The sequence below is a fragment of the Alosa pseudoharengus genome, unplaced genomic scaffold, assembly GCF_046254945.1.
Source record: "Alosa pseudoharengus isolate Yale_2024_CS ecotype anadromous, Long Island Sound unplaced genomic scaffold, YU_APseudo_1.1 YU_APseudo_1.1_scf_8, whole genome shotgun sequence".
In the NCBI taxonomy this organism is placed as follows: domain Eukaryota; kingdom Metazoa; phylum Chordata; class Actinopteri; order Clupeiformes; family Clupeidae; genus Alosa; species Alosa pseudoharengus.
The window spans coordinates 910,027-937,500 of record NW_027468870.1 but is presented as its reverse complement, the minus strand read 5'-3'; the positions used below and the strand labels follow the sequence as shown (position 1 = coordinate 937,500).

At 40.3% G+C, this 27,474-nt stretch overlaps 1 protein-coding gene across 1 annotated transcript in view; it reads right to left on the bottom strand.

Annotated features, from left to right (window-relative positions):
• acer3 (alkaline ceramidase 3) overlaps positions 1–21,883 on the bottom strand; it is a 33,956-nt gene extending 12,073 nt beyond the window's left edge. The window contains exons 1-6 of the mRNA XM_076273542.1: positions 21,438–21,883; positions 15,939–16,049; positions 11,342–11,394; positions 11,157–11,209; positions 10,015–10,096; positions 9,213–9,248 (exon numbers count right to left, since the gene is read on the bottom strand). Coding sequence (XP_076129657.1) covers positions 9,213–9,248; positions 10,015–10,096; positions 11,157–11,209; positions 11,342–11,394; positions 15,939–16,049; positions 21,438–21,540 — 438 coding nt within the window. The 5' untranslated portion in view covers positions 21,541–21,883. The remainder of the gene's footprint in view (positions 1–9,212; positions 9,249–10,014; positions 10,097–11,156; positions 11,210–11,341; positions 11,395–15,938; positions 16,050–21,437) is intronic.
• Between the last annotated feature and the right edge of the window lie 5,591 nt (positions 21,884–27,474).

The window sequence follows — 27,474 nt, the reverse complement described above, 5'->3', positions numbered from 1 at the left end:
CTACCTAGCTCAAATTGCTGCAGCCAACAGTTGAAACAGCCAGGCAGCTACAGTGGTTTACTATGGGGGCAGCTACAGTGCTATACTATGGGGGCATATATAGGGGCAGCTACAGTGCTATACTGTGGGGGCATATATAGGGGCATACAGTGCTATACTATGGGGGCATATATAGGGGCAGCTACAGTGCTATACTATGGGGGCATATATAGGGGCATACAGTGCTATACTATGGGGGCATATATAGGGGCATACAGTGGGGGCATATATTGGGGCATTCAGTGCTATACTATGGGGGCATACAGTGCTATACTACGGGGGCATATATAGGGGCATACAGTGCTATACTATGGGGGCATATATAGGGGCATACAGTGCTATACTATGGGGGCATATATAGGGGTATACAGTGCTATACTATGGGGGCAGTGCTATACTATGGGGGCATACAGTGCTATACTATGGGGGCATACAGTGCTATACTATGGGGGCATACAGTGCTATACTATGGGGGCATACAGTGCCATACTATGGGGGAATATATAGAGGCATACAGTGCTATACTATGGGGGCATACAGTGGTTTACTATGGGGGCATGATTTTAAATATGCGCCCAGAGTGTAGCACTATAGCTGCTAGCAAGGATGGGCAAAAATGCATCAAAATGTATTTTCAAATACATAAATATCAAATTAAATATCAAATACCCTAATTATGACCGCCACGCAGCGCAATTTTTTTTTTTCTTTTTCGCATGTCCAAATTTCCGTCAAGGATTCTCGGGACACTGTAAGACCGGGGTACACGAAACTTGGTGGGCATGTAACGCCACATGGATAGCATGGAACCTCCTGTTTTCGTTTTGATCTGTAGCCCCCCCGCTGGACTGGACCCCCGAAAGGAGGGTAGGGCAGACACAGTTTTCTGTGAATATCTCGAGAACCGTAGGGTTTAAGAGGACCATTTATTTTTTGCATGTTGATCTCAAGGGGCCATGTCAACCCATTTCATAATCACTCATTTCATGTATAGCGCCACCTAGTTAAACACAAAAAAGTAAAAATGAGGTGTTGTAATCGCAGGTATCTGTGACCTAACATAGTCAAAACTGCACGGAATTGGAAGTGTAGGATCATTATGACACCCTCTGAATGCACGCCAAGTTTCGTGGAGTTCCGCTCATGGGGGGCCACACAATAAATTAATTTATGTTACTATACCAACTGGCCTGTACACTGTAGGTGGCCGGAGACAGTTTTCTGTGAATATCTCGAGAACCATAGGGCCTAGGAGGTCCACCTTTTTTTTGTATGTTGGTCTTAAGGGGGCATGTCAACCCATCCCATTACCACTTATTTTATGTATAGCGCCACCTAGTTAAAAATTAAAAAGCAAAAAATTCGGTGTTTTCATCACAATATCTCTGGCTGACATGGTCAAAACTGCACGAAATTGAAAGTGTAGGATCATTATGACACCCTCCGAATGCATGCCAAGTTTTGTGAACTTTCGTTCATGGGGGGCCTTACAATAAAATAATTTATGTGTACATTTAGTGACACCAACAAGGATTCCCGGGACACTGAAAGACCGGGGTACACGAAACTTGGTGGGCATGTAACCCCACATGGATAGCATGGAACCATCATTTTTCGTTTTGATCTGTAGCTCCCCCGCTGGACTGGACCCCCCGAAAGGAGGGTAGGGCAGACACAGTTTTCTGTGAATATCTTGAGAACCGTAGGGCCTAGGATGACCAATTTTTTCCGTATGTTTGCCTCCAGGGGTCATCTTAACCCATTCCATATGCACACATGTGCATAAACAGATACACACGCACACACATACATTCACAGTAATCATACGTATGACACATACTCACACAGTAGACATATGTACGCATGCATGCACATGCACGAACACAGGCACATACGCAGGCACACACACAAGCTCGCACACACACACACACACACACACACACACACACACACATACACACACACATACAAACACACATACACACACACACACATAAACATGTACACGCGCACATGCACACAAGAATTTCTCAGAACTATGAACAGGCAAGATGGGGGTGGGGTTGTATAAAATGAATTTTACATGTGAAATCTATGAAGTAATCATGTTTTGGTACTTGTTGTCTAGCAGATACCAGTGAGAATTGAGTGTGGATAATGCAATTTAGTGAGACAGTTAGAATCATATAGGCCTTTCAGTAGGGCTGCAGCTATCGATTCTTTTTGTAATCGATTAATCTAGCACTTTATCGATCGATTAATCGATTAATCGGATAATTATTTTTTTGCATTTTTAAACAACCAAAACAAATAATGCATAACGAAAATGACATTGCTGTAAAATGATCAAGCAATTGGCACAGAGGTATTTATTCTAACTCCAACATTTGGCTCCAAAACTAAGCCCATTTATTGCAATTTACCCATTTAGTGTTTATAAGTGCCAGTGCCAACAATTAAATAATGTTCAAAATGCTCTCTGTAAAATTGCAACCTCTTGTGCATGACTTAGCTGGGCGAACAAAGCTGTCCATACTATGTTGTGAAGTGCTGGGAGGGAGAAGAGGGAAAGCAATTTAATGTATTAATATGCACAACAAGTTTCAGGCTGTAATCTAGACTTGACATCAAAGTAAATATCTGTTTTATGTAGATTTCTACACCTGCAGCATTTGGCATTAGGCTACTAACAAATAATTTTACCATTACTAAAAATAGCCTACCATTAGGCTACTAACAAATAATTTTACCATTAGGCTACTAAAAAATAATTTCTGGGGTGAGCCTATTTGCTATGGTAACCTAGCAACCTGTGTGTGTGTGTGTGTGTGTGTGTGTGTGTGTGCACGCAATTGAACGTGAATAAGTTTACTACTTAAAAACATCAAAGCTAAACATTATATCACGACATCGCTACAAATACAGTATGTGATTAAAATCAGCCAACATCAATGTAGCTATAGGCTACGTAGATAGATAGATAGGCTAGATAGATTGATAGATAGCCCACTTTTTTGACGCTTGGTGAAACAGCATGGAGTGGATGTTTTAGGTTCAGATGCTTGTTCTTTTCCTTTTTGAGTATGTAATGATCCCAAAACTTTACTTGAAAACTTTAGACATTCTCTGCCATTTATGGACATCTTGACTTCGCAATCGCGCCAGCTAAATTCAGAATGCATCACGATTCTCGCGCTAGTGGTGTGCTTCCTGAACAACGGTCCGTGTGGAACAGTTTTTGTTTCGTTTTTGTAATCGAGTTATTCGAGTAACTCGATGAATCGTTTCAGCCCTACCTTTCAGCGTGATTTATTTTTGTGGAAAAAATGTGCTGGACTGGGCGGCGGTCATATTTTGTACCGATCTGCGGTACATCTAGTTTTAAGTGTATCAAAATAAAATACAAAATACATAACCACACCATGTATCAAAATAAAACTGTATTTTTGTTTTTTGAAAGTACTAAAAATACTCATGCATGATATCACTTTGCAAACCTTCCCTATATTTCAATTTAATCTATTCCTTCATCAGTACACTGTGTTTGAGAGCAACAGCTTTTCTCTGCCTATGAGACATGTCATTACTTGCAAACAGTCAACAGATCAATATGCTGACTTGCCTGTTACATTTCACAGCCTAAAACCTGTAACAGAGATGCACTCAAAAAGTCACAACTGAACTTGTCAAGTGGTACAAAGTGGTTCTTATATCATCTATGCATGCCCAGATTGAGCAGTGTTGCAGGGCAACCACATAACCGGTTCCATGTGTTCCGATTGGATGATTAAAGTTATCAATATTATGATACACAACAAGTCTGGGCAAATTATTAATTAAATACAATTTTCATCATGTTGCTTTAACCGATACATGGGGCAACCACATAACCGGTTCCATGTTATCTAATTGGATGATTAAAGTCCTCAAGAAACGTGAGGTTGGTGTTTGTGTGAGCAACATTCATGTTACTGATCTTGCACTGGGTCATCTTCCTGAAGATTAATCTCAATGTTCTGATCACAACAACTCTGGGCAAATTACAAGTAAGCACCAGTCAGAGGCTGCATTCATTGTTTTGGACTTTTATGATGTCACTACAACTACAAAAATACACACCTCAGGGCTCTACACTAACATTTTTTTTCAGGAGCACTTGTGCGCCCAAGTTAAAAAATTTAGGAGCACAGACAAAAATTTGGGCGCACAGTCAGTTCTGTACTTAACTTACACATAATCTAACATTATACTGCAGCTAACAGTTAAACATGCCAGTGCACCAATTGCGAATATTAAGAATGACTGACAACAATTAGGCTACAGGAAACAGGATTTTAAAGATCAGTGCCTACTTTATTTTCAGTCTGTTCTATTTTCCTACATTTTGTTAATGTAAAATAATATAATACATTGCCATATTTGCATTTAGCCTGTATATCAAGTATCCTGCCAAATGTAGGCTAATTTATTCATTTGTGAATCCATCTATAGCTAAACCAAATATGCCCATGGTGACCTATCTGACTGTATACTGCCTAATACTACTACTAAAACAGTCCATTTTCTCTTCCACAAAACCCAACATAGGCTAATCAAGGATATATGTTTTATACTTTTAGTTTTTATTTGAAATATCTGCATTGATGAGGCAGTAGGCAAACGTTAGGCCTACTTTCGTTTTGCACTTCAGCTTGTATTCGGTGTAAACAAACAAGCATGCGTGGAAGCCTGGAGTTGTCAGTAGCGTTCTACCTTTGAATAAAATGGGAGTATTACGGGAGGCTACATTTGTGCCGGTTCGCTACAGCTATATTTTGCATAGCCTATTGCAGCCAATACGTCAACTGGGCTAAAAGGCGTGTTAGGTTACCTTTCCTTCTCTCACTGCATTCTCAGAATCTCATCCTGTTCCTCCTATATCCAGTGAATTCGGTGGATAGAAGAACTAATTTCTTCGATCTTTGCATCTTGGCTGGCTAGTCTAACTTTCTAGCCTGGCGGGCCATCCTATATCATTGACATGTATAGTCTGGAATCGAATCATTCACCTGCTTAATCCAAGGGGCGGGCAGAGAATTGTCTTTCAAACTGCCTAGGCATGCAATAGGCCAGCGCTACGACCATATCCATATCCGGTCGGCAAAACGGCAAATACATCCTTCTTCGAAAGGAATGACTTAAGTGCATTGTGTTGCTCTTACGTCCAACTCCTCCAAAGTTGATGCCAACGCCGATTCAAACAACTGCTCTTCGTTCGCCATAGCCACCTTCCTTGTTGTTCACCGTCGCAGGACTGTCGTTATCCTGTTAAGCCCGCCTTAAGACTCTCTAACAAAATAGAGCACTGTGATTGGATGAGGTCCACGGCGTTAGCCAATCGAAATTCCTATGGTTCGATACTAGACGTACAGGCTGAGCAAATTAATTTGCTGCCGCTAGGGTGCGTCTAGATTTCTAGGCTACTAACTTTCCGCTTTTTCTGCGCGCTCTTGGATTTGATAGAAGCGACTACTAGCGAGTCACAACGCGAAACTGCTAACGTTGATGGGAGGTGTAGTTTTTATGCTGCATTTGCGACGTGATTCTATGGTTTGCACCAGTAATGTTTTTCGATGTTACGGTGTATTTTGTAGACAAACATTGACATGGTTAGAAGTCATTCGCACCAGTGCGCCTAAATATTTTTTTTCACTCGCACGCCATCATTTTTACTCGCATGTGCGAGTGAAACGGGCGCACTGTAGAGCCCTGCACCTATAAAGTATTTTGATACAAAATATAAAGCAATTTTTTCAACAAAATAAAATACAAATGACAACATACTATTTTGTATTTGAAATACTTATTTTAAATACATGTATCAGAATTTTTGTTATATGTGTATACTTATATTTTACTCTTTCTGCTGTGCATGTTGTGTGTGATGTCTGTATGCTACTGAGACCTTGAATTTCCCTTTGGGGATCAATAAAGTATCTATCTATCTATCTATCTATCTATCTATCTATCAATCTATCTATCTATTTATCTATCTATCTATCTATCTATCTATTTATCAATCTATCTATCTATTTATCTATCTATCTATCTATCTATCTATCTATCTATTTATCTATCTATCTATCTATCTATCTATCTATCGAATACTGTCTATATCAGTATCAGTATACTGTCTATCACTGGCTGTTTGCTGCAGCAACTCAAACTAGGTAGTACCGATTTTTCTGTGTTTGTGTTTATATCAATTTTGATCCAATTTGCCCGCTTTGCTTTGTCACCCACCCTAAATTTCCACCAGCCCACCCAAATAAAGCAGCCTAAATCCGGCCCTGAGCCTAGTCGTTGTTTGATATTAACAGTAGGCCTAGGCTATATTGAGTTCCAACTGTGGTTTAACCCAAATGCAGTGCAATTTCAATCACTCTGGAAAGCCTGCTCAGCTCAGCCAGGTTCACTTGTAATGTGTAAAGGTATCGCCCTTCTCCAGTAGGCCACCTGTTAGATGGCACCAGAATAAAGGAAATCACATCTACTCCGTTAAAAACATTCCTGGGGGAGAATCGACCCCCACCCCCGACACCCTTGCCCCCATGCCTCTGACACCCTTGCCCCCATGCCTCTAATGCCCCCATGCCTCTGATGCCCTTGCCCCCATGCCTCTAATGCCCCCATGCCTCTAATGCCCTTGCCCCCATGCCTCTGATGCCCTTGCCCCCATGCCTCTGATGCCCCCATGCCTCTGATGCCCTTGCCCCCATGACTCTGATGCCCCCATGCCTCTGACACCCTTGCCCCCATGACTCTGATGCCCCCATGCCTCTAATGCCCTTGCCCCCATGCCTCTAATGCCCTTGCCCCCATGACTCTGATGCCCCCATGCCTCTAATGCCCCCATGCCTCTGATGCCCCCATGCCTCTGACACCCTTGCCCCCATGGCAAGTACATTTCCTACTACCCTTCACAGAATTCTGGTCCTTCAGAAGCGCTTTTTTCTAGAATTGCAACTCAATCTGAATTTATGCTGCATCTACTCCTTTATTCAAATAGCTTGAAGTCCTTATTATTTATGATATCAATATATTTCAAATGTGTTTTTATTTATGAGATATAGTTAAGCAAAATAAATATTCCTGAGCACTTCATGTGTTATTTTAAAGCAAATGCCCAGGTTCATTCTTATGCAACTAGGCAAGCTGCAGCTCCTCAATTTCGTACTAGTCAAGCCCAATTATCTATACGCTAGTCAAGCCCAATTATCTATACGCTACAGGGGTGCTAAACTGTGGAATAACTTTTCCCATCTAGCATTGTAATGTCGTACTATAAAAGGTTTGAAAAGATGTTTAAAAGCTCATTTAATTGCTGGCTTATAGCTGGTTACCAATAGTACTTCTAGTTGTTTACATACATGCTCTGTTTTCTTTTCATGTCTTCTTTCATGACTTCTATGTGCACTATTTTTAGAAAGTTTACATGATGTATTTTTGTTTGTTTTGTTCAAACTTTTTTATTTTAAGGTGGAGGTTTCATATCAGCCTGTTTGGGCCTTCTGCCTCTTCCTGCACTGTTTGTTTTAATGGTAATTTATCTGTATTTATGAGATTAATACAGGTAATTTATTAATCATTTATCTTTTAAAATGTGCTAAATTAATAAAGACTAAAGATCATCCTATAGCGAAAGCATACCATGATGGTGAGATCATCCTATAGCGAAAACTGAACTCTGTCCCTATTAGGGGTGTAACGGTTCATGTATTCGTATTGAACCGAAACGGTACGGGCGTCACGGTTCGGTGCATGAATTTACACGGAGAATACACGGTATAAAAATACATAAAACTCGTGTGCGGATTAATTAATGTCATGCGCAATTACTGTTAAGTAGCGAGAGTTACGGGAGTTCTTTAGCGACACCTAACGCTAATCTGTAGCCTCGCCTTAGCTCTGAAGCTCTGATTGGCGCCTATGTTTTTTTTTGTCAGGTCGTCGGTCGAGTCCGTCAGTCATTAGCAGCACTAAGGTTAGACCTACAAGAGTTAGAGGATCCGCTGGTCTCTTTAAGATCGCAAGTTTGAGAACTTCAGTTACAGTTACGTTAGTACAGGCGAAAGAGTGGTGGATAAGATGAAATTGTGTGTCGGCGTTGTTCAGAATTGGGTATGTGAGTGGAAAAAATGCTACACATATTCGAAGCCATCACCCAGATGATGTAGGCTACCAATCACTGAAACGAGGGGAAAGAAACTTCCCGTGCGCTTCAGCAGCCTTTGGATACACATACAAATAGGCCAAAACCTATGGCTTAAATTAAATGATTTCGTAATGACAGAAAGCTATGTAAATCGCGTGGTAATTACCTTTATGTTGGGGTAACTCGTAACTTCTCACATGAGGAGCTGGTAGTGTAAGTGCAGACAGTAAAATAGTGACAACGCTAACCAGGCTAATAAACAAACCATGCTACGGTGAGTTAACGTCAAAGGGCAAAGTCACGTGACTTCTAGTTGTAGTCTGTTTATGAAATGAACAATTTCGTTTTTTAAAAAAAGGCAAAATAGTGTGATATTTTCACAGTTAGTAGGCTAGATTATTACTTTACACACAATGAAAAATATTGAGGCAAATTGTAAACCCTTCCATATACAACTAAACACAGATGTTGAAGGTCTTGCTTAAGTGGATTTTTAAAAATCATTTTCTATGTAATTTGCACTTTCAGAAATAAGAGATGCTGTAGGCCTATTTTCAGTTTTATAGCTGATTGTCTTATTTTGTTTACAAGTTACAGATTGAGTCTGGGCACTTATTGTACTGTTTAGCCTACATCTTACACACTTCAGGCTGTTGCAGATAGCTCAGGGATGAGACTGTATGACACTAGGTGGTACAGCCTGAGACATGTACAAAAAAAAATGCTTTCTGCATTTTTGTTTTGCTTTTCCCTCCATTGTACCGAACTCGTACCGAACCGTGATGTCCAAACCGAGGTATGAACCGAACCGTGACTTCTGTGTACCGTTACACCCCTAGTCCCTATAGATAAAAGCATACCATGATGACGAGATCATTCTTCTCACCTACACCTTTGAATATTGCGCTCTAGTCATCCACACTTTCACACTTTAAAAAAGACTAGTTGTTACAATCTGTATAAAGTATGTTTAGCTTACCTGATGAAAAATAGGCTCTTTCCATTGCAAGTAAACCTAAAAATGTTTAAACATATATAGAACTCAGTTATTATAAACATCAATAAAACTCAGGAATTATAAACATCAATATAACTGAGTTATTATAAACAACAATAGAACTCAGTTATTATAAACATCAATATAACTGAGTTATTATAAACACAAATATAACTCGGTTATTATAAGTAAAAGTATATATACTCTCTTGATCCCGTGAGGGAAATTTGGTCTCTGCATTTATCCCAATCCGTGAATTAGTGAAACACACACAGCACACAGTGAAGCACACACTAACCCAGAGCAGTGAGCTGCCTGCTACAGCGGCGCTCGGGGAGCAGTGAGGGGTTAGGTGCCTTGCTCAAGTACACTTCAGCCGTGGATGTGGGCATGAGAGAGCAGTGCTCAACCACTTTCCCCCGCCCACATTTTTCCTACTGGGTCGGGGATCGAACTGGCAACCCGTCGGTTACAAGCCCGAAGCCCTAAACAGTAGGCCACGGCTGCCCCAAATAAACATAAATATAACTCAGTTATTATAAACATCAATATAATACGACTCAGTTATTATAAACATTAATATAATACGACTCAGTTATTATAAACATCAATATAACATAACTCAGTTAGTTAGTACATGTGTGGAGAACCAAAGATTACACATGAATCTGGTGAAGCTCCAACAGCTCCACTTACCAAACTTACTGAGATGCTGAAGAGCAGCAAAAGGCTCCACTTACCAAACTTACTGAGATGCTGAACAGCAGCAAAAGGCTCCACTTACCAAACTTACTGAGATGCTGAACAGCAGCAAAAGGCTTATTGGGAGATAGTTGATGGCATTCTCTTGCTTGAAGCATTCATATCTGTGATCACAATCGAAAGGAGAAAAACTAAGATTATGCCCTTTATATTATTACCTCAAAACAAAGGGAGAGAAATTCAGACATATTTCAGACATTCAACATATTGCAGGTTTGATATGAAACAAAAAAATGGAAGGATACAACACCGAAAATTATTATTTAATCAATTTAAAATTAAAGCTTAATAGCATAGGCCACATCCTGCCTGTGAGCTAAACTGTTACACGTATCTTTGATGTCAATACATTGTATTGGTGGTGTGTAGGTCTAATTGAGTGCATGTCACTCTAAGACGTTCATGAGGGAGGAAGTCACAGTTATGGGCTACTGATATGTGTGGATGCTCTTCATAAGGACCACCTCCTCCCCAGCTCCACCTCAAAGTGGTTTAACTTCAAATAATGACATACTGTTGTCATTGTTGCTTGCTCTGTTCTAGGGGGAATTGAGTTTCTCTCCCAGTTTTTACCTGGGAGGGTAGTACCATGAGGGTCCTGGGTGGTTTAAACTGGGAGGGTAGTACCCTGAGTGTGCTGGGTTTAAACTGGGAGGGTAGTACCCTGAGGGTGCTGGGTTTAAACTGGGAGGGTAGTACCCTGAGGGTGCTGGGTTTAAACTGGGAGGTTTAAACTGGGAGGGTAGTACCCTGAGGGTGCTGGGTTTAAACTGGGAGGGTAGTACCCTGAGGGTGCTGGGTTTAAACTGGGAGGGTAGTACCCTGAGGGTGCTGGGTTTAAACTGGGAGGGTAGTACCCTGAGGGTGCTGCTGTTTCCTGTCTCATGGAGAGCCAGATAACTTCCTCTGAACAGAGCCATGCCGCCAAATACAAAATAAGTTGGCTTTACAAATATTTTTCTCTTGTGTATTTTTGACTTAAGTGGTCCTGACAGAAAGTGCTTTCAATGTTCCTTAAATGCTATCTTTATGGTTGGACTCCATGGGCAATGATTCAGCACACACTCTGAAAGAGCACACGCCATTCATCAAACGACAAGAGCACTTACAAATGGTATACAATGACATAACAGGTTAGACGTACACAGAGGAAGAAGCACTTACATACAATACACAAAGACACAACAGCTGTAGATCATTGGCAACTCATCCAGCAACTGCAAGATAACAACAACAGCATGTGTTAGGAGCAAAGTGAACGACAAATGTTTCTGTTAACATTTAGGTTATTTACCAACAAACAGGGCACAGAGTTCAGGAGACTGAGGGGAGAGAAGGGCGAGGCTGACCTGCATTTCGTACTTCAGCGTCATATGGAAGCACCAGGAACCAATGCCAACCGCTAAGAAACACAAACACAACCAAGAATCAACGATTAGCGGAGTGCACCACACGTACAGGCCAAACGGATGCGTTCTGTACATTATTCACATTAGTTCACGAGGGGACATTTCACACTAACTCTCTGTACTCCGTGAGTGTTTACATACAAACCGGCATATTGAGGAGCCAGGAGGCAGGACAAAATAGCAAAGTGAAGCGTGAGAACTGAAGGAGAGTAACGTTGCTATTCCCTGAAGAGGAGTCAGATGTAGGCTACAGTTAAGTTATGTTGGCCATTTAGTGGGGCTGTTAAGCTCAACGATCTTGCTTTTTATGAAAGAAGCATGAAACTTTCAGGGTTTGTTCTTGATGACCTAAGCTTTAATTTTAGATCTGGAGGCATTCTCAGTTTGACCTCTGAGGTCAGATAGAGGTCATTGACCTCTGTAATATGTTGTGACACTACAGGTGAATGGGGTAAAAAAAAATAAAAAATAGATATCACCATGAAACTTTCTCAGTTGATTACTCATGTCAAACTAAGAAAAAAATGTATTGAAAGTTTTTTATATTTGCAATATGCAAATTAGGCCTTATCTCATCAAAAATGCGCTAATTTGTATACATTTTAAAAAACAAAATCAGATTGTCTGATAAAGCCAGGCTCAAAATATTTTTTTCATTTTGTTGTCATATGAGATGGGGAAAGAATTACCGAGGGGTTTATGGACATCTACTTCTATTATCCTGTAATTCACTAGGGATGTTAACCGGTAGCCGTTTAACCGGTAGTTGACCGGTTAAAACTTTGTGCCACCGGTTAAAAAAAAAAAAAAAAAAAAAAAAAAACACTATTTTTAAAGCTCCCGAATGCCAGCCAGCGTCTGTTATTACACTGCGCACACACGTGACTAATGCATGATGATAATTGTAACAATGTAATGGCAAACGAAGACACGAAAGACTAACTTAGCATATGCCTACTTGTTGTGTTTTATTATTCATCTGTACTTAAATGGCATGACGACAGGAACTTATTGCAAAGGATTTTGTGCAGCACGCTACAGAGGCTGTTGGCAATCGGTAAGTTTTTTTACGAAGACGTTGGTTAATATACTTTCCTGTAACACCACCAAATAGCGTTCTCTGTTTGTGACTTTGTAACGTGAGCTTTTTATAGCCCGAGCTTGGTGCCGCGTTGCATGGAAGGTCGCCGTTGTGCGTAATGTGCCTGTGCGTGGGTGCGCAGGGAAAGCAATTATTTTTCTCCCCAAAACAAAACCCTTATTCCTCCACAAGTAGTGGACAATGATTGGGGAAAATGAATAATACAAAGTGCACGAACTAACAATGTGTGACGGGAGCCTAACCATTCTAAAATGGGGGGATAACTTGTTTCACGGGCAGAGAAAGACGCGCGACAGGACACGGGTATCATAAATGGCAGTTATAGAATTTTCGGTGGCCGACTTTAACCGGTTAATGAGGCTCAGTGGCCGGTTAAGATTTTTTTTAAATTTCGCCATCCCTATAATTCACCTGTACCACTGTGATATGAAATTTCAAGGCCCGAAATTAGAAATGGGTGTATCTTATCTAAATGTGATAGAAATATAAACTAAATATGTGTTTCCATGTTTCTGGGCATGAGAAACTCATCTATAGCATTGATAGCACTCTAAGAGGTCAACATCATTACGTGCAGTGATGCAAACAAACAACAAAATGAAAAAAATATTTTGAGCCTGGCTTTATCAGACAATCTGATTTAGTTTTTTAAAATGTATGCAAATTAGTGCATTTTTAATGAGATAAGGCCTAATTTGCATATTTAAACATTAAAATATTAAAAACTTTCAATACATTTTTTTCTTAGCTTAACATGAGTAATCAACTGAGAAAGTTTCATGGTGATATCTATTACTTAATTTATTTACCCCATTCACCTGTAGTGTCACAACATATTACAGAGGTCAGTGACCTCTATCTGACCTCAGAGGTCAAACTGAGAATGCCTCCAGATCTTAAATTAAAGCTTAGGTCATCAAGAACAAACCCTGAAAGTTTCATGCTTCTTTTACAAAAAGCAAGATCGTCCCTATTTTAAGAGCTTAACAGCCCCCCTAATTAATCAACGAATCGTTTCGCCAAAATGTCTACCCTGCGGGTGGTAAAACTGGCGAGACACTTCGTCCCGCCTCGGTGTGTGTGAAAAGGCGTTCTGCGAATAAGGTACATAAATTGGAGGGAAATTCGGCAGTGTAAAAGGGGCTAATGACTCACTCTGGTGCAGGGCCCGCAACACAACTAGTAGAGCGGGAATCTACAGACTTCCCTTCCACAGGTCACCCATAATCCTAGATATATTTAGTAGTTTAACAGCAGCAGTAATCCTAGATATATTTAGTAGTTTAACAGCAGCACAGGTCCCCAATAATCCTAGTAAGGCATATGAGACTCAGGGCTGATCTGCTGTTACAACCTAATAAGGCATATGAGACTCAGGGCTGATCCAGACTGCTGTTACACCCTAATAAGGCATATGAGACTCAGGGCTGATCCAGACCGGGTGCGTGGCATGAATGTGGCGTGAACGTGGCGTGTCTGTTGCGTTTCATTTGCGTGCCACGCAGCTGACACGCTCACACCACGTACCTGGTCTGAAACAGCCCTTACCATCTCCATCGGTGTAAAAGCTGTTACAACCTAAGGAATAGGAGACTCAGCATCTCCATCAGTGTAAAAGCTTGTAATTCACATTTCATTGATTACTGATTTGACTGGACAATCAGTAACACAAATTCAATACATGCTTAAAAAGTGTTAATAGCCACTAGATCACTGAACCGTGGTAAATAAAGAGCTTAAAACTAAGGCTGAAACCAAATTCTCATTGTAAAGTATTACAGACTAAAGTCAACAGGTGTCTTGTCCATGCAAGCAGATACAGCAGATACGTATCTATTCCTGGAAATGTCAAATAACTGACAGATTTAATAATAGTCTATGCGTGGAAACTTCCACAGACTGTATTTGTTTTAAAAATAAATTATCTATGCCTGGATATCTCCAATAACTGTGATTTTTAAAAAATACTCTCTGCCTGGAAATGTCCAAGAACAGTAATACAAATGCGCCTTTCAGGGGATATTTAAGTGTATGTGGCCTGATGGTGGAACAAGCTGCATAGCGTTGCTTTAAGCACACTGTTCCCTGATGGTGGAATGAGCTGCATAGCGTTGCTTTCAGCACACTGTTCCCTGATGGTGCTAAGTGCACTGTTCCCTGATGGTGTTAAGTGCACTGTTCCCTGATGGTGTTAATTGCACTGTTCCCTGATGGTGCTAAGCACACTGATGTTCAGCACACTGTTCCCTGATGGTGCTAAGTGCACTGTTCCCTGATGGGGCTAAGCACACTGTTCCCTGGTGGTGTTAAGTGCACTGTTCCCTGATGGTGTTAAGCACACTGTTCCCTGGTGGTGTTAAGTGCACTGTTCCCTGATGGGGCTAAGCACACTGTTCCCTGGTGGTGTTAAGTGCACTGTTCCCTGATGGTGTTAAGCACACTGTTCCCTGGTGGTGGAACGAGCTGCATAGTTTTGTTTTAAGCACACGGTTCCCTGATGGTGTTAAGTGCACTGTTCCCTGTGTCACTTTAAGACGTTTGAGGGAACCCTTGCGATTGCAACACAGTTGAAAGGCTGCTGATGTGTGGATGCAATTCATAACGTTTTCTACATAGTTAAAATGAAGGTTCGAACTTCTCCTTGGGACAAGCACTTTTGAATTTTGGAAAACACTTTTCCATTTACATCGGGATTTTGCAAACATTCAGTGTCAGAGTCAATAAAATGAGCCCTTCAACGAAATTGACAAGTAGCTGCAAGCAGTAGGCTAAGCATGCTAAATTCGACATCCAAACAGTATTCTAATGTTAGCTTTGAGATACTGCTTGATTTCATAACTTAACTTAGTTTAGTCTCTTCAATGTAGCCTACTATGTTGTGATCAGACCTTAGCAGAGTTAACTTTAATGCAGCAGTTTTGAACAAATTTGCACAGCATGGTCATGATGCTAAGCGGATTTAATAGCAATTTAGCCAGACGTCTTCTATGCAATGCTTCTATGTGGCAACAACAATCCTTCAACAATCGTGAATATTTAGTTAAATGCACATGCAGAGGAGGGGCAGCGGGCTACGAGAGAGAGCGGGGCGGGGCAAGGAAAGGCTGCGTGAGTAAAAAGCGCAGCTCAATGGCAATGCAAGGATTTTACCTTATATTTAAATTAAATTAAAATAAATTAAACATAGAATATTCATCTGTGGCGGCCGATTTTTATTTTGTGGCGCCCCGCCACAGATTAGTCAATGTATGGGAAACACTGTATATGCTAATACTGTATATACTGTAATATATATTGTAAAATATACTAATGTCTTCTCTTGCACTGCAGCTGGAATGTTGCTCCTCATTGTAAGTCGCTTTAAAATAAATTTTACAGGACAACAGGATATTTTACAGGACAAAATATGAAGTGCTGCGAGGCCTGTATGCTCACCAGCGAGGCCCAGGAAAGAGTAGACATAGCGGACCTCTAGGCCATTCCTGAGCGTCTGCAAGGCTCCATAGATGGGAGGTAGGATCATAATCAGATTACTGACTGTGTTCCCTGCGTGGAGAGAAACAACAAGATTGATCAGGACACTGATTCATAGCAAATCAAACGAGATTGATCAGGACACTGATTCATAGCAAATCAAACGAGATTGATCAGGACACTGATTCAAAACTAATCAAACGAGATTGATCAGGACACTGATTCATAGCAAATCAAATGAGTGTGGCTACAAATGAGTGTGGCTACCCTAGCCGTTACATACATATAGCCTGTAGCAGTGTGGCTACCCGTTACATACATACAGCCTGTAGCAGTGTGGCTACCCGTTACATACATATAGCATGTAGCAGTGTGGCTACCCGTTACATACAGCCTGTAGCAGTGTGGCTACCCATTACATACACGTTACATATAGCCTTAGCAGTGTGGCTACCCGTTACATACACGTTACATACAGCCTGTAGCAGTGTGGCTACCCGTTACATACATACAGCCTGTAGCAGTGTGGCTACATGTTACATGCATGTTACATATAGCCTGTAGCAGTGTGGCTACACGTTACATACATACAGCCTGTAGCAGTGTGGCTACCCGTTACATACATATAGCATGTAGCAGTGTGGCTACCCGTTACATACAGCCTGTAGTAGTGTTGCACGGTGTATCGATACTAAAAAGGTATCACGATGCCTTCACGCAAAAAACGATACGATTTCCGACGTTTTTAGAATCGATACTTTATTAAAATTAACGTTCTGTGTCTGCGTGAACTGCTGCTCTCACTGCTCCTTGCACGCATCTAGGCAAGTGGGCGTGTCAAGCAGGCAGCTTTGAGTGAGTGAGTGCGCAGCCAACGTCAACATACAGTAGTTCTTTGCCGACCGTCCTCCTTGTGGATAAAACAAAAGGTGAAGTGAAATCTGCAACTATTTCGGATACATCGTGAATAGTGAAGGCAAGCCATCAGGTACACAGAGGCCCGTTTGTGAAATATGTTTCAAAGTCATTTAAAATCAGTAGGCTACGCATGGCTAAACTTGGCTAAACACCTCGCAGACATATCCCAACATTTTTGTTCAAAGAACGACAGGTTAACGAATATGCTATAGAAAACACGACTACATGGTTAGTGCCAAGTTCTTCTCTTCTGTTTTAGTCTAGCCTAAGTGAAACGAGTATGGTTCTCTGGGATAAAGCGAACCTTCCTTCATCAATGAATTTTGACGAGACATAACGAGCTGTAATCATTTTGACGAGACATAACGAGCTGTAATCATAGGGTGCTAACGTGATGAAAGCGCAATGTTCACGCCAGAATAACATTACCATAACTTGTAAACAATTTATTTCATGTTCGGTCAGTACTACTGGTAATATTTGTCATGGCATGTAGAATGCAATTTGTTCAATAAGTATTACCCAGATGTAGAATAGGCTACCCAAAATGCGCTAATTAAAGCCCACAGCATATAATACCACTAAAGCGTGTTGAGTCCTAATAATAATAGCGGGTTATTGTTACGTAGCAAATCATGTTATCAAAGAAATAGACGTAGGCTAATGTAGGAATGCACACAGACATATTGCAACAGGTAATGGTGTAGGCCTATCTGACGAAGACCTGAATGTTTGGAACGTCGTACTTGTACACTGGGCGCAAAGAAGACTATCCTCACATTTTTCCCTTTGCAACTGTCAAAGAAATCCCATGAACACGGGAAGGCCTACGGAAGCCTTTACTGTACATCAGATGGCCTAAAGATTAGGCCCCTCTGCATAGCATTCAGTGATTTGCATGCAGTAATTTCAACACTGACCTTGATCTAGCCTAGTTTGGCTATTTAAAGCTACTTTATTGGTAAAACACAACACAATGTAATGAACTATAACAAAAAATAAAGGACTTAATCACACAAAGTAGGCCTACTATTTTACTGACTATAAAAATAATAATTATGTAGGAAGTTTAGAACCCAGAATTGACCTGCACACTACAAAAGTGCACCGAATTCAACACAAATGACTCAATACACTTGGAGGAGGTATGAGTCCTTTTTTTTCCAGATATCTTAGGATTTCGCCGTAGTATCGTTTCAGTATCGAGCATCGTGATATTTATGGCAGGTATCGTATCGAAGTCATAATTTTGGTATCGTGACAACACTAGCCTGTAGCAGTGTGGCTACACGTAACATACACGTTACATACAGCCTGTAGCAGTGTGGCTACCCATTACATACAGCCTGTAGCAGTGTGGCTACCCGTTACATACAGCCTGTAGCAGTGTGGCTACCCGTTACGGCTACAGTTCATTCATACAGGAATTCAACAAACAGAATGGACAACGCAATTTGCAAACACACTTTATTTGCATACACAAACAGCATCCAGCAGAGTTGTAACAACAACTGCAAAACACAACCCCATACAGGACAATATTAGTTAAGAGCCTTACTTTCAGGGTATAATTTAGATTTTATTACGGGGTTCTTGCAAAAGTAAAATGATTACTTAATTCCCTGCCCTGTCACTGCAAGCGCCTCATGCTTATACAGTACAGTACAGTCATGTGGATCCTTGTTTTAGTGTCTTTAGTCTTTTACTGTTCATTTTAGTCATGTGGATTTGTTTTAGTGTCTTTAGTCTTTTACTGTTCATTTTAGTCATGTGGATCCTTGTTTTAGTGTCTTTAGTCTTTTACTGTTCATTTTAGTCATGTGGATTTGTTTTAGTGTCTTTAGTCTTTTACTGTTCATTTTAGTCATGTGGATCCTTGTTTTAGTGTCTTTAGTTTTTTACTGTTCATTTTAGTCATGTGGATCCTTGTTTTAGTGTCTTTAGTCTTTTACTGTTCATTTTAGTCATGTGGATCCTTGTTTTAGTGTCTTTAGTTTTTTACTGTTCATTTTAGTCATGTGGATCCTTGTTTTAGTGTCTTTAGTCTTTTACTGTTCATTTTAGTCATGTGGATTTGTTTTAGTGTCTTTAGTCTTTTACTGTTCATTTTAGTCATGTGGATCCTTGTTTTAGTGTCTTTAGTCTTTTACTGTTCATTTTAGTCATGTGGATCCTTGTTTTAGTGTCTTTAGTCTTTTACTGTTCATTTTAGTCATGTGGATTTGTTTTAGTGTCTTTAGTCTTTTACTGTTCATTTTAGTCATGTGGATCCTTGTTTTAGTGTCTTTAGTCTTTTACTGTTCATTTTAGTCATGTGGATTTGTTTTTTGTTTGTTATCATCCTGTTTATGTTTATGTTGTTGTGTGTGGTGTCATAAGCTACTGGGACCTTGAATTTCCCCTTGGGGATCAATAAAGTATCTATCTATCTATCTATCTATCTATCTATCTTTTCATGTAAGCTAATGATAATGAGAGAAGAAAATACCGCAGGCCTAGCCTACATCTTTTAATCACATACTGATACAAAAAAATACTGCAGGCCTAGCCTACATCTTTTAACCACACACTGATACAAAAAATACCGTGGGAGGCCTAGCCTACATTTTTTAACCACGGACTGATACAAAAAAATACCGTCGGAGGCCTAGCCTACATCTTTTAACCACACACTGATACCGTTAAGTGCCGTTATCGGTCAATTATACATTAAGTACAGAGTGCCCAAAACTGGAGCCCGGATCTCACCCATGTTAGTGAGGAGTGGTTTATGTATTATTCTGATGTGAATGGCTACAGTCATACTTACATGGTCAGTGGACAAGAAGGGAACAACACTGTTGCTCACACTGAAACACACATCACGTCATGCCAGCAAATGTCATCCTTCCACCACAGTGCCCCTGAACTAAAGCGAAGAAACACGACTCCCAAACAAAGGACTCCATTGATGCCAGAGGGCCATGTCAACCATTGTACTTTGCTGAGGTTTTAAAAAACTGAGAGTGCCCACACAAAGGCCTGGACGGTCCAACGCAGCGTCTGAGACCAGCATGGCTGCAGGCTGTGCTTTGTTTTGCTCCGTTATGCCTTGTTTTCTTTGTTTTCAAAGCAAGCACCACCATTCATGACCACCTCACATTCCTCTAACCACCATCTCCATGGGTTTGTCAACAAATGTAAAACTAAAATGCCCATTACAACTAGATGCACTTTGGAATGGTTTGGAGCTATGATTAGAGGACATGATTAAAAAGACTATTTGTTGACTCTGCCTGCTATTTATTTAGCTTCCCCTACAAATGTTTTTCTACATTTGTTTACAATTGTTTAATACATGTAATCAATATTGAGATGTCAGAGAAATAAAAAAATTAAAAAACACCTCATTACTGCATAGCCTACAAGTGAGTGATCTCACAAGTACAGTAGCCTACAGTGTGCATATTAACGTTAGTGGGTAACTAAGGTACTGTACTATAGGGTAGGCTGTGTTAAGGTCAACGTGTTCTTCTCAGATAACAAATCTAGATTTGCAACAGATATCTTCCGGTCAATTGTTCATATCTGGGTTAAATTAAACTGCACTGTGAATACCGCAAAGGTTCGTTTTCTAAAGGATGTGGGCTGACAACTGAACACATCCGTCTCGGTTCGGATCAAGGTCGAACGTGTTCAAGAGTGCGCTAACTTAACCCATACCTGCTATCTGGCTCCCCACTCCCCAATGATATAACTTTTCACCGGCCATATAATCGGCTACAGCAGCAAAGTGTTTGTTTTGGAGTGTACAAACAGCATGTGTGCAAAGTACCTTGCAGTGTACACTCCCTTTGATGGTTTCCAGGATAATGTGACATTGGGCTACCAGCTCTGGGTGGGACCCGCTTTAGGGGTCAGGTTATGCACCCTAGGCAAATATTTGTAACAGTTCATTTAGGATACAGTTGACTGAGAATGTAAGGTCGTTATAACCACTATTGTTCAACATAAATTCGCAGTAATACGCGGTAGGCTACTGCTACTATTATTGTATAGCATACTATTATTGCTGACGTTGAACATGATGTTAAAGGCTCTCATACTTCTCTTTTTAATGGTCGCATAATTGCCTTTCGATTCTCCTATTTAAATGGGACTAGCTGCAAAATATTCATTTAGGTTTCTGGAGGGCTAACATGCGTAATTTAAGACAGATAATCCAGAAGTTCCAAACGGAAAGTAATATGATAACAGAGAGAGAGAGAGAGACTACTAATTTCACATGAATCAAGTGGTGGTAACTTCGGAGCTACATGTAATTCACCGTAAAAGAATGCTGCTCCTGCAGCCCGTGTCTTTGTTTATGTTAGCGCCTAGCCTCCGCTGCAGTTAGTTGTGTTCAGTCAGTTCTCGAAGCATTCGGAAGGGTGAAATGTGTTTTCAATGTGACAGCTGAGATTCTTCAAAAGACATGGCCTGAAGTACGGCAACACGTCCGTGTAGGACCTATCATAGAAATACTAAAACGCGCTCTGAAACGTTCGTGTATGTCCTACTTACAGAATTCGGCGATGTAGAATGACACGACATAGTTCTCTTCACACCAATCAAGTGTAGATGTTGGCTTCCCCCAGAATCCTTGCCTGTCCATCGAAGGAGCCATGATGGAAAGAAAGCTGTTTTCTGAGCGAGGGAGGGGCTGAATCTTCACACTAGCCTAACGGATTTCTGATTCCACGCCGCCACAACATGAGCGCAAAAGCAGGTGTGATTCCACATGCTGACGCTAGCAAATCCCACTATTGCCACTAGGAAAGGTGGACAGATAACATCGAGAAAAGCAGGTTCAATGTCTAAATGCTCTCCGACGGTTTTTTCGGTGCAGTTCAAATCTTATTCGCTAGTGGTAACGTTTGGTCATAGACAGTAAAAGAAAGCGTTTGGTGAGCATTTTGTCTGTCCATTACGGAAGGATTTCTGTCTGCTTAGCGCACGAAACTTCCTGTGGACTTTCCCTTTCAGACCTCAGGCTACATTTGACTGCTCTGCTGTAGACATTCGATATATCCGTCTGAGATCTGAAATGCTTTAGCTGTAGCTCAGCCTGAAGGACCAGAACTGCCACCATAGGCCCAAGATGAGGACCGATAAGCAATGACTCTACTGTACTAGCTATAGGGCATAAGCACTTGTCCCGTGACATTGCGCCGTCACACATCCACCTTAACTATTTTGAATATGTATTTTCATTGCTATTGATTGTCTTACCAACTTTTTAAATTGTTTAGCCTACTGTTAAATGTAACTTTGTATTGTTGATATTTGTAGGGCCTAGGCTATGTCCCTTTGGACAAGCGTCTGCTAGCCTACCATAACCATAACCTGATGTTGGCTACAGGCCAACTGGACTTGAGTTGGCCCTCTCTGATCTAGCCTAACTGTTTTACCACCTATCAAGCTACCATGCTATCAAGTTATAGACAAGGCTTTATTTAATATTTTAAAATGTAAAATACGGCTGTCCCTCATTTTCAATGATGCCGAGATAGCAATCAAAATGAAATAGGAATAAATAAATAGTATGCTAGGCTATGCTACACAATGAAAACGATCAAAACAAAATAAGCAATAATAAAAGTATGCTACACAATGAAAACAATCAAAACAAAATAAGCAATAATAAAAGAAAAACCTAAAGTTGACAGGATAATGATGTGAATGATGATCCGATGATGGTGATGTGATGTAAATGATGATGATGTGATGTGAATGATGATGATCTAGGAAGGTTTGTGATTACAGATCTAAATTGGCCATAGAGTTTATTTTTGCAGTGCACTGAAGATTATCAGGAAGTTGGCTACTTTATAGCAAAAGGCTGACTTCCCCATCTTAGAAGGAATATGAGGAACCTTGAGCATCAAACAGTCATGTGATCAATTCCAGTCAAGCCTAGTTTAAATATGAGATTGTAACTTTACAACAAAAGATTAGTGTGGAATCAGGATTTTCATTGTTCTCAGTTGAGAGAATGCTTATATTACCTACACTGGCAGACTTTTGGACTTCCGGGTGATGGGTGGTGTGGAGTCAATTGAAAACTGTTCTTGGAATGACAAAGCTATGTGAATATTTTCATGATATTCATATGTCAGTGTCAATTTATTTATAGATATCAGGTAACTTTAGGTGCGTCTGGCGTGCATCTGTCATGGAGCACTGTCTACTCTAAGCACATGACGTCTGTCATGGATGCATTGTCTAATCTAAGCACATGACTTTCGCTCAACGTCTCATCAAGAAATATCAAAACCTGTTGAAACAGGCTACATCTATTTCATAAAATGTGATATTACAAAACCTTCATGTGATGCCCAGTGATAGTCACAGGGAGAACACGGACCAACGATGATGAATCAAAGAGTGACATGCACCTGAACAAGACCCGTACCATTCAATGTATTACAGTCATTAGAGTCTATTTGAATGGATGCACAGCCATTGTAGAGTCTATTTGAATGGATGCACAGTCATTAGAGTCTATTTGAATGGATGCACAGCCATTGTAGAGTCTAGATGCACAGCCATTGTAGAGTCTATTTGAATGGATGCACAAAGATTGATTTCAGCGTTCTACTGTTAACAGAGGTGGACATCCGGGTTCAGAAAGTAAAAGTCCTGCCAAGTATCCAACCATTTAGTAAACCAGCTCATCTTAATTAGCAGCCAGGTAGATCAGATAATTAGTGATATCATCTGTGTTAAGTGCACAAGTGGAAGGAATATATGACAGGACTTTTACTTCCTGGACCCGGTAGGTCCGCCCCTGACTGTTAACACCTTATGGCCCAGAATACAGCAACACCCCCATTAGCCAACCAAACAGTATGACGTTTGTCCACTAGATGGCAGTATTGCATAGTTACATGCAAAGCCGTATAGAGAGTTTGGCCAACTAGGGAATCTGTTCTGAGCTGTCCCATTATGCGATTGTTTCTGACGTGGTTCATGGACGCCATATTAGATCCATCAGATCCCCATTGACATAATGCAGTGAATAATGGAAAACATATAATAAATGATTACAAAATTAACATAAATTAACTAACTGAGAAAACATTGGAGAACTCTTGCAATTATTACACTGTATACAAAAGCAAATGCACACATGCACATACTCATTTACATTCACAAAGTATGTAAGCAATAGGCAAAAACTGTAATACACCATCTTGCGAAGTGGGTTGGTCTCTCTGATAATATTTTTAACTGATTTCAAACCTACATCACTGACAGAGATTTGTATGTTAGTCTAGGGCAGGGTTTCTCAAACTTTTTCAGACGAAGGACCACTTAACCAATAAAAAAGAAATGCACGGACCACCTAGCTAAAAAAAAAAAAAAGATTAGACCTACTATTAGCCTACACAATAGGCCTACTCACTGAACCACCTTGCTTATTGTCTTTGCACTATTGTGTCAGAGGATTCATATGATTTAAACTGGCTTATCTTACATAGACAGTGTTGCAGAACTGTTTGGATTGACATATAAATTGGTTCAATATTGCAAACAACTCATCTATATTATATTTTACCACGTCTGCTCGCGGACCACTTGGGTCAGCTTGCGGACCACCAGTGGTCCCCGGACCACACTTTGAGAAACACTGGTCTAGGGGATCATGTGTCTTCCACAGCTATGCAGACGATACCTAATTATATATTTCTGTGGAGCCAACAAACCCAGATGGCCTTTGCTCCCTTATCACATGCTTAAACCTCCATTAATAAGTGAATGAGCAACAGTGGTTGGACCAAAATCAAAGCAAGACACCGTTCTAAGTAAACTTGGGAGGACCAAATCAAAGTGATACACCGTTCTGAGTAAACTTGGGAGGACCAAATCAAAGCAAGACACCGTTCTAAGTAAACTTGGGAACCTGATACCCTGGAAATCCAGAGTTCTCGCAAGAGCACAATTTGAATTGTGTCTGCAAGACACTCTGGCAATGAGTAATGATGCACGTTACTTTTGCCCCTTGCATTGCAGGGAACCAATCACATTGGTGTATCTAATATAGGCGGGCCAGAGGCGAGCTAAACAGATGACGACAGCGCTGCAACGCTGGAGGTCAGTAAACATTGGTCGTAGTGTTATCCAATTGCATCGAAGTCCGGAATCATTCCGAGTAAACATTAGTAGTGTTATCCAATTGCGTGCAGTGAGATTTTCAAATTGAATTTCAAAACTCAAGTTGGGCCATTACAGTGCTCGTAGCCAGACCCTTAATCTTTCTAGATTACCAGGGTCTGGATTTTCTAGGCTAGGAACTTGACACACCAGGTCAAATAACAAATAAAAGTAACAAGCCTAGGTGATATTTTACTGTAGATACAGAGTTAAACGTCAAGCCCCATAGTGAAGTGTCCCAGACAGCTTATTGTCAAAGTGCAGTGTTTTTAACTCAACAAGATGCAGAGAAATGAATCCATGCCTTTATCACTAGAAGGTTAGACTACTGCAAAAAACTTTTTACTGATTATCCAAGAAAGTTTATAAAGAAATCGGAACAGAACTCTGCTGCTAGACTTTTAGAGTTTTTCTCGATTATTTACACACATTTTCTGAAAGCATGCCTCATGCTATTAGAACTCTACACACAAATCCAAAAACAGATTACACTAATTCTCAGTGTTTGACTCAATTTCCTAAACCACATTTTGCAAAACATCACACACAATTTTCTACCTAACACCAGTGGTGGACATTACTTGAGTACATTTACTCAATTACTGTACTTAAGTCGCTTTTTCATGTATCTGTACTTTACTTCACTATTTCAATTTTGTTAAACTTTTTACTTTTACTCCAGTACATTTCAAGGCCAAATATCTTACTTTTTACTCCACTACATTTTGGGACAGCTGAAGTACAGCTGAAGTTCCTTTTGGAAAAAAGACTGTCCAAATACATGTGTACTTACATGTATATTTTCTATTAAGAGAGCTAGGCTTTAAATAATGGTCTTGCCTAACCTATGTTATTTTCATATCCACTATTTACTGTACCTTGTTGACCCCTTTCCATTGATGTTACCACAACTAGCCTCTTGATGCCATAGAGCAAATGATAGACAATGATAGACAATCTGACACTATCAAACACAAAAGGGAACATCTTGATTTGGTCCGATAGTATAAAGCATTCAGCCATTCAACAAAGAAAAATGTGGTTACTTTGAAGTATCTACCATAAGATATCACATTAGTTTGTTTTTAGTTCTTTCTACATACAGCAATTATTAGCTGATTTTGTCCTTGAATGAAGGAGAAAGGCTCAATGATTGCATGTCTGTGCCGAATCATTTCAAAAATAGTAAATGCAACTGTATTAATCATAATACATTTCAGGACTTTTACTTTCGATACTTAAGTACGTTTGAAGGCAAGTACTTTTGTACTTCCACTCAAGTGGAAATGTAAAAGGAGGACTTTTACTGGAGTAACATTTGACCATGTGTATCTCTACTTTCACTCAAGTACAGGATTTGTGTACTTCGTCCACCACTGCCTAACACGCAAAAATCAAAAGTCTAACAGGAAGTTTGAAAAAGTCGTTTTTCAAACACAACCTATCAGAATGCCACCCTTATTTACCAGGGCCCACTTCCCCGATAACGACGGAGACACGCTCTTAAGAGGGTTTTCTACGATTCATCTTACGATCGTTCGTTTGATTTTTCCGACTGTTTCCCGAACATGCTCGTAGCGTGAACGCGCGTGCACTGCTCTTAAGGGCAGCTGTCCACGTTAATAGTTCTGAAATATCCTCTGATTTGACGGTGATGTCAGGTGACTGCACGTCACAGCTATAGGCCTACCATTTAAACTTCGGATCTACACATTCATTCACATCAATACGAAAATAGAAACACTTTGACATCTGCATGTAAGCATCCCAAGTAGGTTATATACCACACAGAGACATAAATAATTGTAATTATTTTAAGATTAGATTGTTGCACCATGCAATAATTTTTCGCGGTGTCACTTAAGAACACGTTTGAAGATAAGAAAGAAGTCGAGTAAGAAAGAGAGGAAATGTGTAGGCTTAGATTTTGATGCAGTAGGCTACAGACTAAACCACATGTTGCTTTCTCTGCTTTTTACCTCATAGGCCTAATAAAATATTCACTTAGCAAAGATAATGTCAAACTATTCTGGCAACGTCTCGTTTCATAACTTGATTGCATTTTTGTCCGCTTTTCATCACATTATTATGACCATTAAATGTAGGCTATTTTGCACGCTAAAATCTGATTCATCACAGGTAAACACAATAAAGAATGGGAACGTAAGTTGGATTATGTATTGTAAATTGTAATTCCTCTGTATGTCCTGTTGGTGACCTCAGTGAGAAGTACTGTTAAGACGCTCTTAGCCGGTAACGAGTACTCTGGAGCACTCGTAGATCTACGAGTGTTTTCACGACGCTCTTAAGCTACGATGGTTTCGGGAAACAGTCGGCAAATCTTAAGACGTTCGTAAGAGGGACTTTACGGCGCTCTTAGGCTTAAGATGCTTTCGGGGAAGTG